Raw genomic sequence first — 19,637 nt, forward strand, 5'->3', positions numbered from 1 at the left:
ATACTGACAAAGCATACTGTTCATAGATAAGGAAACAAGAGAGTGCAGAATGTAGTGTTAGAGTCATACATAGGGTGTAGAGAAAGATCAACTTAATGCAAGGTAAGTCCATTCAAAAGTCTGACAGCAGCAGGGAAGAAGTTGTTCTTGAGTCGGTTGGTATGTGACCTCAGACTTTTGTATCTTTTTCCCGACGGAAGAAGGTGGAAGAGAGAATGTCTGGGGTGTGTGGGGCCCTTAATTATGCTGGCCGCTTTGTCGAAGCAGCGGGAAGTGTAGACAGAGTCAATGGATGGGTGGCTGGTTTGCGTGATGGATTCACGACCTTTTGTAGTTCCTTGTGGTCTTGGTCAAAGCAGGAGCCATACCAAGCTGTGATACAACCAGGAAGAATACTTTCTATGGTACATGGCATTGGCCATGATAAATTTACCCTTAGTGTCAGGGGATTAGCAGGGTAAATATGTAGGGTTACGGGTATAGCGCCTGGGTGGGGTTGTGGTCAGTGCAGACTCGATGGGCCTATTGGCCTCCTTCTGCACTGTAGGGTTTCTATGATTCTATCCAAAAATTCCAGGCCTTGAATTCAGCTATCCCACAATAATGCAATAAATTCTCTATCTCCATTTAAATAAAAAGTCTTACTGAAGGGGAACTGCAGGTAGTAACACTGGATCAGAATTATGCTAGCACCAGTCTCTGTGCCCTGCTTGCAGGGGAAGACATGAGGCTACAGAAAGACAGCAGGACAGTGCGATTTATTATACATGCAATTGACGCCCAGCCTCAACAGTTTTGACTCTTGGATTCCTTACTCAACAGATGCCGAGGATGAGGTGAGGTGGTTTCTTGCAGAGATCCTAAAATGTAGCAGGCTTCTCATGCACCTCTTCACTGCCAGCTTGAGAGCAGAGATTTCCTGCACATCATTCAGATCGAGTAGGAATTATATTTAAGGGAAAGGCAATATGGTAAAACAAAATAAAACATTGCTAAAACAGCAAAACTGCTGCCATTCCTTTCGGCATAAGATATAGGAGCAGAATTAGGTCATTCGGTCCACTGAGTCTGCTCCGTCATTCGATCATGGCTGATGTGCTCCTCATCCCCATTTTCCTGCCTTCTCCCCATAACCCTTCAACCCATTACCAATTAAAAATCTGTCTAACTCCTCCTTAAATTTACTCATTGTCCCAGCATCCATCGCACTTCGGGGTAGCGAATTCCACAGATTCACAACCCTTTGGGAGAAGCAGTTTCTCCTCAACTCAGTTTTAAATTTGCTACCCCTTATCCTAAGACTATGGCCTCTCGTCTTAGAATGCCCCATGGAGCATCTGCTCCATGTCTAATACCTCAACTTGATCTCCCCTCATTTTTCTAAATTCCGGAGAGTATTGGCCTAAACTGTTCAATCTCTCTTCATACGACAAACCCCTCATCTCTGGAATCAATCTAGTGAACCTCCTCTGAACTGCCTCCAATGCCACTACATCTTTCCTCAAATACGGGGACCAATATTGTGCACAATACTCCAGGTGCGGCCTCACCAATGCCTTGTATAGTTGCAACAATACTTCCTTCCCTTTATATTCTATTCCTTTAACTATAAATGCCAACATTCCATTCACTTTCTTTATTATCTGCTGTACCTGCATGCTAGTTTTCTGTGACTCCTGAACGAGGACACCCAGATCCCTCTGCACTGGAGCACCCCGAAGTCTCTCCCCATTTAGATAATAAGTCACCTTCCCATTTTTCCGACCAAAATGCATGACCTCACACTTATCCATGTTAAACTCCATCTGCCACATTTTGGCCCACTCTCCTAACCTATCTATATCCATTTGTAAGGTTCTTATTTCCTCATTGCAACTTACCGTCCCGCCTATTTTTGTGTCATCTGCAAATTTGGCTATAGAGCCTTCAATCCTGTATCCAAGTCATTAATATAGATTGTAAATATCTGGGGCCCAAGGACCGAATCCTGTGGCATCCCACTAGTTACTTTTTGCCATCCAGAAAAAGACCCATTTATCCCGACTCTGTCCTTCTGTCCATCAGCCAGTCATCTATCCAAGCTAATAAATTACCTCTAATCCCAAGTGATCTAACCTTGTGAATTAATCTTTTGTGCGGCACCTTATCAAGTGCCTTCCGGAAGTCCAGATATACTACATCTACAGGGTCCCCATTATTCACTTTGCTTGTTACATCTTTGAAGAACTCTAGCAAATGATTTGCCCTTCATAAAACCATGCTGACTCTGATGGATAGCATTTTGACTTTCCAAATGGCCTGAATTTTGCTTCCTTGATAATTGATTCTAACATTTTCCCATCAACAGATGTCAAACCAACTGATCTGTAATTTCCCACATTTTGCCTCCCTCCCTTTTTGAATAAGGGCGATACATTAGCATATTTCCAATCCACTGGAACTAAGTTCCAGTGAATTGGAAATATGCTAATGTATACCTTTTCCCTATCGATGTTGATTGTTCTAAGTTCTATCCTTTCTATTACCTCTGACTTGCCCGTTCCTATAGGAATGATACTGGTGTCCTCCACCATGAAAACTGAAGCAAAGTATTGATTTAGCATCTCTGCCATTTCAGTGTTCCCCACTATTAACTCTCTGGTTTCATCTTCCAAGGGACCAACGTTCACCTGAGCGACTTTCTTCCCTTTTATATACTTATGGAAGCTTTTGCTATCTTTTTTGATATTTTGCGCTAGTTTTCTTTTGTAATTTATCTTATGTCTTTTAATTACTCTTTTAGTATCCCTTTGTTTATGTTTGAAAGTTTCCCAATCTTCAAGCCTGCCACTGGCCTTTGCAATATGATATACAGTTGTGTCTCCTCGAGACCATGTGAGAGGTCAGGCCCGAACATGTCTGTTGCAAAACTGTGGCCTGCGCTACTGAATCCAGATAGGGGTTTTTGTAAAATCATTCTTAAAAATGTGGGCATCATCGGCATGACTGACCTTTTTATTGACCTAATTGCCATTAAAAAGGTAGCAGTGGGTTTTTTTTCTGAACCGCTGATGGTTTACGGAATAGGGACAACTGATTTAAGGCACTGGACAAGAGATGCAAGAGGCATGTGAGGAAGAACATTCTTACACAGTGAGTGGTAATGACCTGGGATTCATTGCCTACAAGACTGGTGAAAGTGGAGATGATGAATCACTTCAAAAGGAAATTTGATGAATACTCTACTTTCTCAGGAGGCTAAGGAAATTCAACATGTCAGCTACGACTCTCACCAACTTTTACAAATGCACCATAGAAAGCATTCTTTCTGGTTGTACCACAGCTTGGTATGGTTGCTGCTCTGCCCAAGACCGCAAGAAACTACAAACGTTCGTGAACAAAGCCCAGTCCATCACGCAAACCAGCTCCCATCTATCGACACTGTCTACACTCCCCGCTGCATCGGAAAAGCAGCCAGCATAATTAAGGACCCCACGCACCCTGGACATTCTCTCTTCCACCTTCTTCCACCAGGAAAAAGATACAAAAGTCTGAGATCATGTACCAACCGACTCAAGAACAGCTTCTTCCCTGCTGTCATCAGAATTTTGAATGGACCTACCTTATGTTGAGTTGAATGATTATTTTAGTGTTCAGTGGTGTAGTAGGACATGTTTGTTTAAAGGTGACGTGCAACAGTTGGCTTGGTGCAGTTGCGAATTGTGCAGAATGGTAGCTTGCATAAAGGCTCAGAACCAGCTATGGTGAGTCGGTGATGATGTGCGGTGGGGGGGGGGGGGGGGGGGGGGGGGGGGGAGGAGATGTAGAGTGGGATCAGGGGCATGGAGGTGGGAAGGATCTGGTGTCCTGGGTGTGACGGGGCAGTGGTGGGAAGTCAGTCAAGGTAAAAGAAATGAAGGGCCTAAAGGGCGCTATCAGTACTGTCCATATGTGCCAACATGGCTGAATGTACAGGCTCAGCTGGACCTCCCTTCTACACATTGTAAAAGACATTGTTTGAGATCATTCTCAGTGAGGATAATTGAAATGTTATAGATGAACTCAAAGCCCTGTAAGGAGTCTGCCAGTCAACACCCTGAGATGGGCCCACATGATTGTTTGTACCACCCTCCCCCAGAAGGAGGAGACTCATGTTCCATCAGTCTGGATCGGATCTGAATCCAGGGCTGAAAAGTCAGTACACAAGTCATTCCCCTGCAAACTACTGCATGCAGCTGGTGTTTCTGGGTTCCTGCTGGGGGTACAGTGATTTGAATCTTAACTCTCCTGGATGTTGTGCTAAGACTTACTTCAGAAATGAATGTGATCATTGTTGATGCTTGCACAGTCACTCTTTGGCATGATCATTCACAATGTGGATAATCCTTCTGCTATTAATACGATTCAAGGTATTAACTAACATTTAACCTCTAATCTTCTTTCAAAAAGTAGTAGACTAATTCAGGTAAAGCCATTAGCAATTGAAGCCAAGTCTATCTCAGAAACAAACAGCAGTTTGCATTTCCATTAGATAGTTGGTCATTGGGTTACATTTCAAACTGCCTGAAGAGAAATACTCTGTACAAATGGCATCAAGAGGATGATAGTAAAGATCATCTGCTACATCTCCCAAACTTCAATTTGCTCTCAGTTCTGTTACTTAGTAGGGCTAAGGTGGCAAGGTTGTGGGGAGTGCCAAACAAAGTGCAGGTAGACTGTGCATCTCATTGGCTGCAAAGATGTAAGAAAGGTGTAGAGTCAAGGTGGCACTGGTTACTGTGGTCTGATGTGTGACAGAAATCTGGCCACCGACCTGTCAAGATCACGTAGACAATGATGGCGCCCAAGCTCCCCATGTTAAATAGTCATATGCTGGCTTCTACCAGTGTTCATTTGCCAAGTCTTGCGGCAATGGAGGATTGATGTGGAGATTGCCAGCGTTGGATTGGTTTAGGCATAGTAAGAAGTCTCACAACACCAGGTTAAAGTCCAACAGGTTTAATTGGTAGCACGAGCTTTCGGAGCGCGGCTCCTTCATCAAGTGAGTCACCTGATGAAGGGGCAGCGCTCCAAAAGCTCGTGCCACCAAATAAACCTGCTGGACTTTAACCTGGTGTTGTGAGACTTTTTACAATGAGGGATTGAAGATGGGGACAGGGCTGGGAACCTGGGTGTCCCTAGTCAAGAATCTGCACACAGGTGGCAGATGCATGAAGGTCGATGGATACTGTGTTGGGATAGAGGTGTCTTTGGGCAGCAGTATCTGTGACTGAGCAATCCTCCTCACAATACCTCTGTTCACCCCAGATGGGGCGGGAACTGGAAAAGGTGCCCTAAAATAAGCTGTCCTGCTTTCTCCTGGCTGGAGCCACACCCTGCGGGATCGCCATCTTTGTGGTCAAAGAAAGCACATTTTAAATTTTGGAACTTGGAATGTTAGAACACTCATGGACCATCTGGAAAAGAGAACTGCAATCATATAGAATCATAGAATCGCTACAGTACAGAAGGAGGCTATTCGGCCCGAGTCGGTACTAACCGCAATCCCATCCAGGCCCTATTCCTGTATCCCCACACATTCACTCTGCTAATCTCCCTGACGCTAGGGTCAATCTAGCATGACCAATCAACGTAACACGCACATCTTTGGAGTTCTGCTTTGGAGTTCTGCTTTGGAGTTCAGAGGAAACCAGAGCACCTGGAGGAAACCCACGCAGACACGGGGAGAAAGTGCAAACTCCACACAGACAGTGACCCGAGGCCGGAGTTGAACCCAGGTCCCTGGCACCGTGAGGCAGCAGTGCTAACCACTGTACCACCATGCCGCCCTATCATGTGAGCTTTCAAAATTCCAAATAGATATCACTGCCATCACTGAGATCTGCCCTCATGGGGTAGGAGCAACTGAAGAAACAAATGAGGGAACAGACCTTCGACTAGAAAGGGAAGGCCAACAGCAATCTTTTTGCCATCTAGAATCTTGGATGAACTGCTGGAACTCCCCAGTTGTATAAATGAAGACTCATGTTACTTCACTTATAGCTCAGCTGTAACCAATATGCCATCAACTACACACACACACACACACACACACACACACACACATACACTGTGATAATAGTAGCGCAATTGATACGTAGGATAATGTTAAAAAATTTAGCTTTATGCTACAGGCAGTTGCTAGGTCTGGAAGGGAATGCAACTCAGATGCTCGGAGAACAAGATAATTCCTCATTTTAGCCTTACGAGTGGTTATACAAAGAGCAAAGAAAATTACAGCACAGGAACAGGCTCTTCGGCCCTCCATGCCTGCACCGAACATGCTGTCCGACTGAACTAAAACCCCCTACCCTTCTGGGGACCATATCCCTCTATTCCCATCCTATTCATGTATTTGTCAAGACTACCCTTAAAAGTCACTATCGTATCTGCTTCCACTACCTGCCCCGGCAGCGAGTTCCAGGCATCCACCACCCTCTGTGTAAAAACTTGCCTCGTACATCTCCGTTATGTTAAATAAAGTTAATGAACTTTTGTTTACTTAAGTTCCCCTGGAATTTCTGATTAGAATGATTGACAGGGTCATGTGGTGATGTGTTTTTTGTGTAGTCCTGGGTCTGTAGCAGAGAGAGAGAAAAGGCTTTTGCAGAAAGCAGTTTAGTTTGCAGCTGAAGCCCGGTTGGAGCTCGAAGGACTTTGCAGGCTTCTGAAACTAATTTTCTCTCTGAAAGCTTCAAGACTGTTTACACTCATTATAGCAAGTATATTTATGGTTGCTAACTGTATTTAAAGTGGCATTTAAGTCTGTAAGAGGAATAGTGCTTATTTGGAACTGAAACAGTGATAAGTTAGAAATTAAGGTTGTTTCCTTTTCATTTTTTAAGTATTTAAGTATTATTCAACTATTAATAGTTAAGTTGTTTCATTTGATAGTTATATTTAAACTGCGTTATTAAAGAAAGTTTGTTTCACTATGTAAGATCCCTAATTTGTTATTCCTGGAGTGAAGCATTCTATCCTCACATTTATACCAAAATAGAAAAAAATTGGGGTTTTGGTCTGGCTTCATAATATACCTTGGGGTTCTGGTCCAGCACCTTAACACATATCTACATACTTACTTACCTATATAAATTTGCGTATAGGGGGTGATTCTTCTATCGCGTGTTGGCTGATTCATAGGAGTCCCGTGAGTGCTCGCGTCACACTTGCATCTCCCAGACCCGGATTTCCGGTGGCATCTGTTTGATGCTGGAAATCGGCTGGGAGGTGGGGCTAGCATTTAAATATTATTTAACATATTATTTTAATGCTATTAGTGGGCCTGGGACTAAATTCTCTGGGTCCACTGGCCTCTCCCACCCCGTCAGGAGTATTTTGCTCCAGCGGGGTTCAGACTTTTGGGGAACTAGCGGGATGACACCGCTGGAGTGAAGGGGGGGCAATTGGGGTTCCACAGGGGGTCGGGTGACGGGGGTGGTGGTGTCCCCTGGGCATGGGCACCTGGGCAGTGCCAGCCTGTGCCCCCTGGCAATGCCCAAGGGGCAAAGTGCCCATACCCTGGGGGCACCTTGGCACTGCCCATCAGGAATGGGCCAGTGCCAGGAGGGTGGGGCCCTAGGGAGGAGATCCCGCTGCCACTCTACATTGGTATCCAGTCTGGGCTGGAGTGAGGCCAACCATCGGGGCGGGCTGGGAGGTGGAATGGCCAGCCGGAGGGGGTGTCTGTCTCCTTGGGGGGGGGGGGGGGGGGGGGGCGGTGAAGGGGTTTGCCGGGTCGGATGGGGTGGGATTGTCACCACTGGGGGTTGGGAGATGCTGGAGATCGGGCAGTCTTGGATAGGGTGTGGCCCAGGAATGGTCGGGCCGTGGGGGGCTTGGTGGGGTCCCGGGCTGACCTTAATGGAGTTGGCCAGCAAACGGGAGGCTGACAGTTCAGGGCCACTGTGCTTGCGCAGAGTCCCGCTGGTCTCAGCCTCCCAGGCGGGAATAGGTCCCCCCCCCCCCCCCCCCCGAAATCTAATGATATTCATGGTGGTGGCCTCTGCATTGCACAGTGTGTGGGGGATTCTAGTGTGAACTCCCACTGAAAAACCAGCATGATTTACTCCAGTTTTCCCATGAATTCAACACTTCTTTTCGGAGAATCCCGGTCATACATTGACTCATAAACATTCACACTTACATTCTCAGATCTTCACACACACTCACTCACTCACCATATTCACTGCTACTCACTTAGAACAACATGCTGACTGCCACTAACTGATTAACTCACTCATTCACTTTCACACTCTGACTCATCCATTCACATTCACTCGCTGGGTGTCTGTCAGAGTGAATGGGGACACATTATTACTGCTAGGGTTACAATTCTGAACACTCGCCATCAACAGGCACAGGCTTTGTTGATCCGAGTCTGCTGTAAAAGGACACACAAAGGAACAAAGCCGGTTATTTCATACTTACAGGTTTCGAGGTAGCATTGGAGCTGGTCTGGGGTACCAGTGGCTTGGCTGCCACAAGAGGTGGGGGTGGGGCCACCGGAACAGTGAACCGTTGCCCTGTGTCGGGCGGTGAAGAGTAGGAACGGGATCGTGCATCCAAGCGCTCAGGTTCCTGTTTGTACAATTCCAGGGGGAAGGCTGGCTTGGTAGATTGTACTGGTGTGGAGGGAGTAGAGAGTCCCGAGGCTATGGAGGGGGAGAGAAGAGAATAGAATTATTGCAACAAATGCAAAGGGAAATCATCGTTAAAAAAAGTTTATTTCTTCTCCACAAGTAACACAAATTAAGACGCAATTTAACTATTTTTTAAAAAACGTAAATCACAGAACTGTGCTTCATGACACCCTGTGATACCAATAACCAATCACTTTGTTGAATTACAATACAAAAACAGGCCATTCGGCCCAACTGGTCTATGCTGGTGTTTATTCTAACCACTCTCTGGGTAAAGAAATTTCTCCTGAAACCCCTATGAGTGACCGTCTTAGATTTATGACCCCTACCTGCTAGTCTCCCCACACTTGGAAATATCCTCTCTATCCTGTCTTATCAAATTCCGTAAGAAGTCTCACAACACCAGGTTAAAGTCCAACAGGTTTATTTGGTAGCAAATACCATAAGCTTTCGGAGCGCTGCCCCTTCGTCAGATGGAGTGGATATCTGTTCTCCAACAGTGCACAGACACAGAAATCAAGTTACAGAATGCTAATTAGAATGCAAATCTCTACAGCCAGCCAGGTCTTAAAGGTTCCGACAATTTGGGAGGAGGGAGCATTCAACACAGGTTAAAGAGATGTGTATTGTCTCCAGACAAAACAGCTAGCTGATCATCTGACGAAGGGGCAGCGCTCCGAAAGCTTATGGTATTTGCTACCAAATAAACCTGTTGGACTTTAACCTGGTGTTGTGAGACTTCTTACTGTGCTTACCCCAGTCCAACGCCGGCGTCTCCACATCATTATCAAATTCCTCCATTGTCCTAAAAACCTCACGCCTTGCAAGAAAAAAGAGCCCCAGCTCAGAACATTGTTGGTTCCACCCCATCCCTGGTCATAAAGCTTCCAAAACTGTGTTTTATTTTATAATGACAGTTATACCTTTAAGGCCTGCTGTACAATCACTCTTAGTGATGGTTAAGATTTCATAATGAGCAGCAGAATATATCAGAAATTACTCCAAACAGCAACCGAACATCGGGAGAGAGGATAATGATCACCTCTCAAGTAAGTACTTTACAAGGTTTGTCGTTTTCAATGCCCTTCTAGGAGCATAATTCAATCCCCCGTTACTGTTTACAAAGCTATAATGTACATTCGAATGCATTACTACACGAGCTACAATGAATAATTGCAGAGAACTGTATTCATGAGTGAATACACAAAGTCACAAACACAAAGGAAAAGTCATTTGGTGCAGCAAATTAACACTGCAGAATGAACAGAGACTAAATACAGATGGCATAAAAGCTGTGAAAAGAACATCTCAAAGTTGAACAAAAACAAAAGCAAACCTGTAATAAATTGTACACAAGCTTTTTTGTTCCTTGGCATAGAGCCATAGGGCAATACAGCACGGAAACAGGCACTTCGGCCCAACTGATCCATGCCGACCAAAGTTGCCCTCCCAGCTTCTCCCAATTGCCCGTGTTTGACCCATATACCTGTAATCCTTTCCCATCCATGTACTTACCCAAATGCTTTTTAAATGTTGCTATTGAACCTGCCTCACCACTTTCTCTGGCAGCTCATTCCATATACACGTGAAGAGGTTGCCCCTCAGGTCCCTTTTAAATCCTTCCCCTCTCACCTTAAACCAATGCCCTCTAGTTTTCAATTCCCCTTCCCTGGGAAAAAGACTATGGATGGAATTTTACTGCCCCTCCTGCCACGGGAATCGTAGCAGGCGAGGGATGGACAATGGGAAGGTCCGTTGACTTCAGGCGGGATTTTATGGTTTCAGACGAGTTGGGCCATAAAATCCTGCCTTATGTCCATTCATCCTATCTATACTCTTCATGATTTTATACATGTCAATAAGGTCTCCCCTCATTCTCCTACGTTCCAAGGAAGAAAGCTCCAGCCTGGTCAACCGCTCCCTATAACTCAGGCCCACTAGCCCTGGCTACATCTTCGTAAATCTTCTTTGCACTCTTCCCAGTTTATCAATGTCTTTCCTATAACATGGTAGAAAGAACCAGTTTTCTAACAGCTGAAATACCAAAACAATCCTACTTCATTCTAAAACAGCTCCCAGCTCAACCTTGCACAAAGCTGAAAAAGCTAACATTCTCCCCAATTCACTTTGAAGCTGACTCCTAAAACACTCCCCAACAAATTGATTTTTTATAAATAATAGGCACAGTCTACTATTCTAGTGTTTTTAGTTTGCATCAAACACACTGCATCCCCTTCCCCAGAATTAATTTGAACAGATCAACACAGGAGGTTGACTTTTTTTCTTGATTTCCCATTGGAAGAAACATTGGGGCGGCACGGTAGCACAGTGGTTAGCACTGCTGCTTCACAGCTCCAGGGTCCCGGGTTCGATTCCCGGCTCGGGTCACTGTCTGTGTGGAGTTTGCACATTCTCCTCGTGTCTGCGTGGGTTTCCTCCGGGTGCTCCGGTTTCCTCCCACAGTCCAAAGATGTGCGGGTTAGGTTGATTGGCCAGGTTAAAAATTGTCCCTGAGATGCGTAGTCAGAGGGATTAGTGGGTAAATATGTGGGGGTAGGGCCTGGGTGGGATTGTGGTCGATGCAGACTCGATGGGCCGAATGGCCTCCTTCTGCACTGTAGGGATTCTATGATTTTTACTCAGCCCCTCCCGACGTCACCTTTCAACTGCAGGTAATTAAAACAAAATCTTTTGTGAAGGACTTTGCGACATTTCTCTATGATATAAACGGGAAACTCTTCCCATTGAGCAACTTCAGATCAGAATGTGCAGACTGTGCAGTGGAATTATAAGACCAGTTAAGTCCTGTTTGAGTAAAGCAAAGCCAGACATGAAGGAGGAGTTAGAAAAGGAAAAAGATACAACAAGGGCAAAGAAGTAAAACTGCATTCCCCCAAGCCCTCCAACATTGCACTGCCTGTATCAAACCTCGACTGATACTCTACTCCAAACCCTCAATGAGGGTATTTTATGACCAAGGTGCCATTGACACGGTCATATCTTTAACAATTAAATATTTACTAGTCGAGGGCCCCAGTGGTAAATCATTGACCAAAATGGTCAAACATGCATTTGTAACCAAAAACTGAATTAGTTTACAGATTGAACAACAACAACTTACATTTATATAGCTCTTTTCAAACAGAAAGGCTTGCGTTTATATAGTGCCTTTCACAAATGCAGGATTTCTCAAAGTATTTTACAACCAATGAAGAACTTTTTGAAGTGTAGCCACTGTTGTATTGTAGGAAACGTGGTAGCCAGTTTCAGAACACCAAACTTGCACAGGGCAGTGTGATAATGATCAGATAGTTTGTTTTTAGTCCAATGGTCTGGACACTGGGGATAGCTCCCCTGCTATTCTTGCCAATGGGATATTTTACACCCTGCACCTGGAAATGCCGAAAGGTGTAACAACTCACCTCAAAAATGCCTCCTTCAACAGTGTAGCAGTCCCTCCGTATGATACCAGGACTGTCAGCTTTGAGTTTAGTGCTCAAGTTGCTGGAGTGCTACTTGAGCCTGTAGACTTCTGACATAGAAGCAAGAGTGCTACAACTGAGCAATGACTGCTATTGTATCGATAGATCTCCAGGCACTTATCAGGGGGAAAAAAATCAGATAAGGAATTCTTACAACAGGTGACCAAAAGCTTGGTCAAAGAGGAAGATTTCAAGGAGCGTCTTAAAGGGGGAAGAAGAGAGAGGGAAAGAGGTAAGAGAGGCTTAGGGAGAGATTTCAGAAACAACATGACCTACGTAGGAGGAAGCATGCCCACCAATTGTGGATTGATGAAAATCAAGGATGGGCATTAGAGCAGAATTGGAGGAGCGCAGAGATCTCAGACAGTAGTAAGTAAGATTGGAGGAGATTACAGAGATGCGGAAGGGCTGAGGGCATGGGGGATTTGAAAACAAGAATAATTTTACGATCAAGGCATGCTATGAGGCGTTTTTACACAATAGCCCCTGAAACACCAACACTCCAAAACACCTTCCCCCAATCCCCCACACCAAAAGCTACTGTAATATTGTACTCAGACACATGCTGGAGACGCCAGCTCCATAAGCACAGTTCCTCAATCAGCCAGCTGTAACCTTACAGAGAAGCTGCCAGCTTTGGTAAATCCCGGTATCAGTCAATTGAACGAGCCAGTGGCTGTAGCTTATTTCAGTACGAAAACAACTTAAATTACTTTCAGATACCTCGAATTTCTTGCACAGTGTTAATCTATTAGGTGCCAATAGATGTCACAAACTATCCTGCTGACAATCATTAGGGCAGAACCAGTGTAACCTTTTACTTACATACAGATCTTTGGACAGACATCTCCAAGACCCCTGCCCTGAAGGTACACTAAAACATACCAAAGCACAACAGATCCCTGGCCTCACAGTGCGTTCGCGCTGCATTGGTTCTGAGCAGTGATCACGTGAGTACGATTGCTCAAGTGGCTGTAAAGTAAATATTCTCTTCTTGAACATTCTCGTCAGATACCTTCTTTTGTCATTTCTCACGTTACATTCTGCCTGAATATGGTAAATCTCAGTCTGACTCTTACACACTTTTTCTCCGGTGTTTAAAAAACACATCAGCGTAAAGATGAAATAATTGCAAATTGAACAAACAACAAAGCTTGTATTTTCACGGCGCCTTTTACATAGAAAAGAATCCCAAGAGCAGATAATCCAAAGGAGGGATTAGGAGCTGAGTCAGAAAGGGCACCTGCGTGTCCTCAGGCTGGCATGGACAAGATGGGCTGAATGGCCTCCTTCTGTGCTGTAACTTTTCTATGGCTCTATTGCTGACAAGGTTGCCAATGACTGCACTTGAGAAGGTGGTGGCGGGCTGTCTGCTTGAGCCGCTGCAGTCCATGTGGTGTAGGCACACCCACATTGCTGTCAGGGAGGGAGTTCCAAGATTTTGACCCAGCAATGATAAAACAACAGTGATTTGGTTCCAAGTCAGGGATGATTTGGAGGCTGCTTAAGGAAATCTTGAGGATGTGATAAGGCACAACATAAATGTACGTCTTTTCTCCTTTCCAGTTAACGTTAAGTGAAAACACACAAAAAGAGGATAGCAATCATCAGAAGTGGATGAAAAGAGCAATAATTTTCAGCAGAGAAAATGACATGAAATTAATTATCATTGACGAATGACTCACAGAGCCACAGAGTCATACAGTGCAGTAAAGGCCCTTCTGCCCATCGAGCCTGCACTGACAATAACTACTACCAAGGGTGCACTAATCCCATTTTCCAGCACTTGTCCCATATCCTTGAATATTATGATGTTTTAAGTGCTCATCCAAATACTTTTTAAAGGTTGTAACATTTCTGGCTTCCACTACCTTCCCAGGCAGTGCATTCCAGATTCCCACCACCCTCAGTGATTTTTTTTCCCCTCAAATCCCCTCTGAATCTCCTGCCCCTCAGCCTAAAATTATGCCCCCTCGTGACTGACCCCTCAACCAAGGGGACCAGCTGCTTCCTATTCACCCTGTCCATACCCCTCACAATCTTATACACCTCAATTACATCCCCCCTCAGCCTTCTGTGCTCTAAAAAAAAATAATCCAAGCCTATCCAGTCTCTCCTTATTGCTCAAATGCTCCATTCCAGGCATCCTGGCGATTCTCCTCCGAACCCACCTAGTACAATCACATCCTTGCTATAGTGAGGTGACCAGAACTGCACACAGTACTCCAGCAGTGGCCCAAACAGCTCTCACATTACCTCCTTACTCTTACACTCTATGCCACGGCTGATAAAAGCAAGTGCCACATGTACCTTCTTAACTACCCTATTCACCTACTCTGCCACTTTCAAGGATCTGTGAATAAGTACCCCAAGATCCATCTGTTCCTCTGAGCTTCATAGTGTCCTGAAGCCAGAGAGGAATTAGCAATTCTCTGGGGTCTGATGTTGCAGTTGTATAGAACGTTGGTTCGGCCGCATTTGGAGTACTGCGCCCAGTTCTGGTCGCCGCACTACCAGAAGGACATGGAGGCTTTAGAGAGAGTGCAGAGGAGGTTTACCAGGATGTTGCCTGGTATGGAAGGGCTTAGTTATGAGGAGAGATTGGGTAAACTGGGGTTGTTCTCACTGGAAAGACGGAGGATGAGGGGTGACCTAATAGAGGTGTATTAAATTATGAAAGGCATAGATAGGGTGAACGGTGGGAAGCTTTTTCCCAGGTCGGTGGTGACGTTCATGAGGGGTCATAGGTTCAAGGTGAGGGGGGGGGGGGAGGTTTAACATGGATATCAGAAGGACGTATTTTACACAGAGGGTGGTGGGGGCCTGGAATGCGCTGCCGGGCAAGGTGGTAGAGGCGGACACACTGGGAATGTTTAAGACCTATCTAGATAGCCACATGAATGGAGTGGGAATGGAGGGATACAAAAGAATGGTCTAGTTTGGACCAGGGAGCGGCGCGGGCTTGGAGGGCCGAAGGGCCTGTTCCTGTGCTGTATTGTTCTTTGTTCTTGTTCAATTTGTGTCAGAGCCTCTATAATTTGCTGCCTCGCCTCCCATGCAGCCTGGGATGCATTTCATTCGGGCATGGAGATTTGTCCATTTTTAAGCCCGTCAGAGCCTCCAATACCTCCTCACTTCCCATGTCAAACTGCAAAAGGTCTCTGCTTTCAGAAGTATCAAACAAATGTTGTTGCGATCTTTTAGGGTAACGTTAACCAGAATAATCCGTAACTGCCGCTTATTGCATTTTATAATCTTGGGGAAGATGGTGGCACAGTGGTAATGTCACTGGACTAGTAATGCATAGGCCCAGGTTAATGATCCAGGGACATGTGGTTTGCAATAACTTCAATCAGGCCATTGAGGTTGGCCTACTGGAATATGAACTCCCTGATTAAGGAGTCAATTGATGGGACAATCAGGGAGTCTTTGCCTTGTATTTAACCAGGACTGTTAGTTCCTCTGGCATTCCCGAAGATAGACTGCTGACTGATGGCACGCTGTGTACTGCTGTTGGAATTGTAAATAAAGGGATTTTGGTGAAGGGACTTCTGCCTCTGAAGACTTATTACAGGGTTCAATTTAAATTCAATTAAGAAAAGAAATTGAAAGTTAGTCTCAGTAATGAAACTATCAATTGTCGAGAAGATTCATCTGGTTTACTAATGCCCCCTTAGGGAAGGAAAAATCTGCCTTTCTCAGCTGGTCTGCCCTACACTATAGATCCCTAGCAATGTGGTTGACTCTTAACTGTCCTCTGAAGTGGTCCAGCAAGCCACTCAGTTCAAAGGCAAGTAAGGATAGGCAACAAATGCTGATTTTGCCAGTGCCAACCACAGCCCACAAAAGAATAAGGAAAAATAGTCAAATAGGACAGCAGGCAGCCATTAAACTCATGGGGGAGTGATGCGCGATTAATTCACTCGGGAGGCTAGGACGTACCCGGGAATAAAGGCTTTTATTCACAACAAGAATAGAGCATACTGCTTAACAATACTATCCCAGACTGAGGGCTACTAGGAAGTAGCAGTGACCTTTATACTCCTGTAAGAAGGCGAAGCCAAACAGAGTGTACCACAGAACAATGCTAACAGGTGGAACACCCCAATCCTAACCCCAACAGTAACAAGAGTAACATATGTACAAGTACCCATAGTGGTAACCATCCATGGTTCACCACAGGGAGAATCTTCCCAAAAAAATTCTAAGTCCACAGGAGAAAACGGGAGAGTTTCTCACCCGTTTTTTTGGGTGAGTTCAAATCCAGTATCTTATGCACTCAGTGCAGGAAAAAGTGGACTAAACCATTACTCGCCTGTAGAGGAAGGGGACAGGGCTTAAAATGTCAGTAGGCCTGCTGTAGCAGCAGAGGCCTGACAGGTCTCTCTCTCTCAGACCTGTCAGGCCTCTGCTGGTTGCTATTGCGCATGTGCAGCCACAGGGGCCATCTTTTGCACTGTGTATATTCTATGTATCCAGTCTTGTGACACTGGTCCTTTGTTCCAGACTCAATTCCTGTCAAAAGTTTGTTCCTATCTACCCTATCTAGGGGTCATAGTCTAAGGAAATGGGTAAACTACTTAGGACTGAGATGGGGAGAAATCGCTTCACCCAGAGAATGCGAAGCCTGTGGAATTCACTACCACAAAAAGAAGTTGAGGCCAAAACATTGTGGGTGGGATTTTCCGGCCACACTCGCCCCCAACTCCAGAAAATCCTGTCCGAGCTCAACGGACTTTTTCATGGTCCGTGTCCCACACGCTACAATATCTGTGGCAGGCAGGACGGCAAAATTCCGGCCTGAAACTTTCCAAGAAGTTAGATATAGCTTTTGGTGCGAAGGAGATCAAAAGATATGGGAGGAGAGGTGAGATCAGGCTATTGAGTTGGATGTTCAGCCATGATCACAATAAATGGCGTGGAACAGGCTCGAAGGGCTGAATCATAGAAACCCTACAGTGCAGAAGGAGGCCATTCGGCCCATCGAGTCTGCACCGACCACAATCCCACCCAGGCCCTACCTCCACATATTTACCCGCTAATCCCTCTAACCTACGCATCACAGGACTCTAAGGGGCAATTTTTAACCTGGCCAATCAACCTAACCCGCACATCTTTGGACTGTGGGAGGAAACCGGAGCACCCGGTTTCCTCCCACCGGAGGAGGAAACCGGAGCACCTCCTCCTGCTCCTATTTTCTATATTTCTACCCAATTCCATTCCTTCATTATTTTAAACACTGGATCACTGTGTAACTGCATCGTTCTAACAAAGAAACGGTCTCATTCTATTTGTGGGATGACTTTGTGTCACAACAAAGCTTTTGCCCAAATAACTTTTGTTATTAAAATAAACAATAGCGTAAGAGCTGAGGCAGAAATAAATTTTGTGAACATTTTTGAAGAAATATGTGAAGATTAAAACTTATCTCACAATGTCCTTCTATTCAAGCCAGGTTAGGGTTATTTTTACTTGCTTATGTAGGGTTGCAGATGAAGTTAGGTCGAAGCAGACTGTTCATAGTAGTTATGTCTAGAATGAGGGATCACATACACAAATTAAGAATTATAGAATCATGTGGTGTAGATGGAGGCCATTCAGCCTCTTAATGCCTGTGCTGGCTCCTTGAATGACCTTTCTGATTAATCCAGCTCATTTGCTCTCGTCCCATAGCCCTGCAAATTAAACGTAAGATGTGTAGACAGGTGAGCAAGAGAAACTGTACAGTTGTTCAACTGTGCAATTTACTTCCAACTTCCAGATTCCAACTTCGAGATTCCAACTTCCAGACAGAAACTGTGCAAATGTTCCAGGTGTTTATTTATTAGTATCACAGGTAGGCTTACAGTAACACTGCAATGAAGTTACTGTGAAAATCCCCTAGTCGCCACACTCCGGCGCCTGTTCGGGTACACTGAGGGAGAATCTAGCATGGCCAATGCACCCACCCAGCACATCTTTCAGATTATGGGAGGAAACCGGAGCACCTGGAGAAAACCCACGCAGACACGGGGAGAACATGCAAACTCCACACAGACAGTGACCCAAGCCGGGAATCGAAACCAGGTCCCTGGCACTGTGAGGCAGCGGTGCTAACCACTGTGCCATCGTGCTGCCCTATAGCCCAACAAAATTAAGTGTGAGATATGTAGAAAGGTGAGCAATAGAAACTGCAGAGTTGTTAATCTATACAATTTACTTCCAGATTCACTGATCAAGACAGAAACAGTGCGAATATTCAAGGAGAGAACTGGATAGGTGGATGATGCGACATGGAACTGGATGGGCAAAGGTGGCGTAGGATTATGTTGTGATTTCTTAAATGAAATATACAATGCCTACTGTACATGTGATGAATCTTCTATCAAAGTTACTCCATAAAAGGGAAATGACTCAAGAGAGTTAGGCAAACTCTGACAGCAGCAGCAAGCAGCAATACATCAAAGGCTACTTAACAGGCACCCTCTAAAAGCTTCAGCAAAGTTCAACTTCCCTTGGGAAAACTTTGTTCCCTTTTTCATTAAGCAGCTCACAGGAACCACTCATCTTTAACAAATGGGAGGTTATGAAGCACACATCAGTGCTGGCAGCCTGAACCGCTTCACAAATTTATTACTCTCTCTATTGCAGTGAGAGGAATGGAAATTAAGCTCAACTTCTGACAAATAAATCGAACTCCTGCTGAGACGTATGGAGCTCGAATCGCATGGTTGCATCGTTTAGAATCTTTCAGAATCCTGGAATCTTTGTGCCAAATGTATTCCGGAAAAACTGCCCCTCTTGATCGGATGCATCAGGGATGTTATATCGCGCCAGTGGGATTTAACTCTCAAAGGTTCCCAAACATTCTTCAACTGCATCCTTACAAGCAATTTCCTGCAAGCTGAATGTAACTGTGGGCTCCCGTGGAACATAAACACAGGCTATTTGGGCCAAGTGGCCAATTTCTGTGCTGCAAAGGCCAAGTAATTCTTTGAAACTTAACAGTAAGGAAGGAAGTAGTGAAGGTGCTGGCATACTGGCATTGTCACTGCACTCTTAAGCCAGAGATGCAGGGTGATGATCTGGGGACCTGCGTTCACATCCCCTTCACAACAGGTGGTGAAATTTGAACTCAATAATAAAAAAATCTGGAATTAAAAGTCTAATGATGACCATGAAACACATGTCAATTGTAAAAACTCATCTGACTCACGAATGGCTTTCAGGGAAGGAAAGCTGCCATCCTCACCTGGTTTGGCCTACATGTGGTTGACTCTTAAATGCCCTCAGTTCAAGGGCAATTAGGGATGGGTAATAAATGCTGGCTCAGCCAGCGACACCCACATCCCATGAATGATTTTTTTTAAAGTAGCATTATCTTCACCTCCTGTAAGAATGATGGGCTGGTCAAACCTGGGGTCACAGACAAGCGCCAACATTGCTAATCAGAGACACACACTAGTGCAAAAAGCAGGCCAACATTCTCCATACCCAGGCTAGCCATTGCTCCACA

The 19,637-nt window shown here is 45.1% G+C and overlaps 1 protein-coding gene across 12 annotated transcripts in view; it reads right to left on the bottom strand.

Moving 5' to 3' along the window:
* Positions 1-19,637, bottom strand: part of LOC144506100 (5'-AMP-activated protein kinase subunit gamma-2-like) — a 496,688-nt gene that overhangs the window by 130,114 nt on the left and 346,937 nt on the right. For 11 of the 12 annotated variants that reach the window (XM_078231958.1, XM_078231951.1, XM_078231964.1 and 8 more), the window contains one exon: positions 8,449-8,672. In XM_078231958.1, coding sequence (XP_078088084.1) covers positions 8,449-8,672 — 224 coding nt within the window. Of the gene's footprint in view, positions 1-8,448; positions 8,673-12,967; positions 13,006-19,637 lie in introns of those variants that run through there. The other variant, XM_078232004.1, reaches the window with a different exon arrangement.

Source organism: Mustelus asterias, chromosome 2 (genome assembly GCF_964213995.1).
Source record: "Mustelus asterias chromosome 2, sMusAst1.hap1.1, whole genome shotgun sequence".
NCBI lineage: Eukaryota > Metazoa > Chordata > Chondrichthyes > Carcharhiniformes > Triakidae > Mustelus > Mustelus asterias.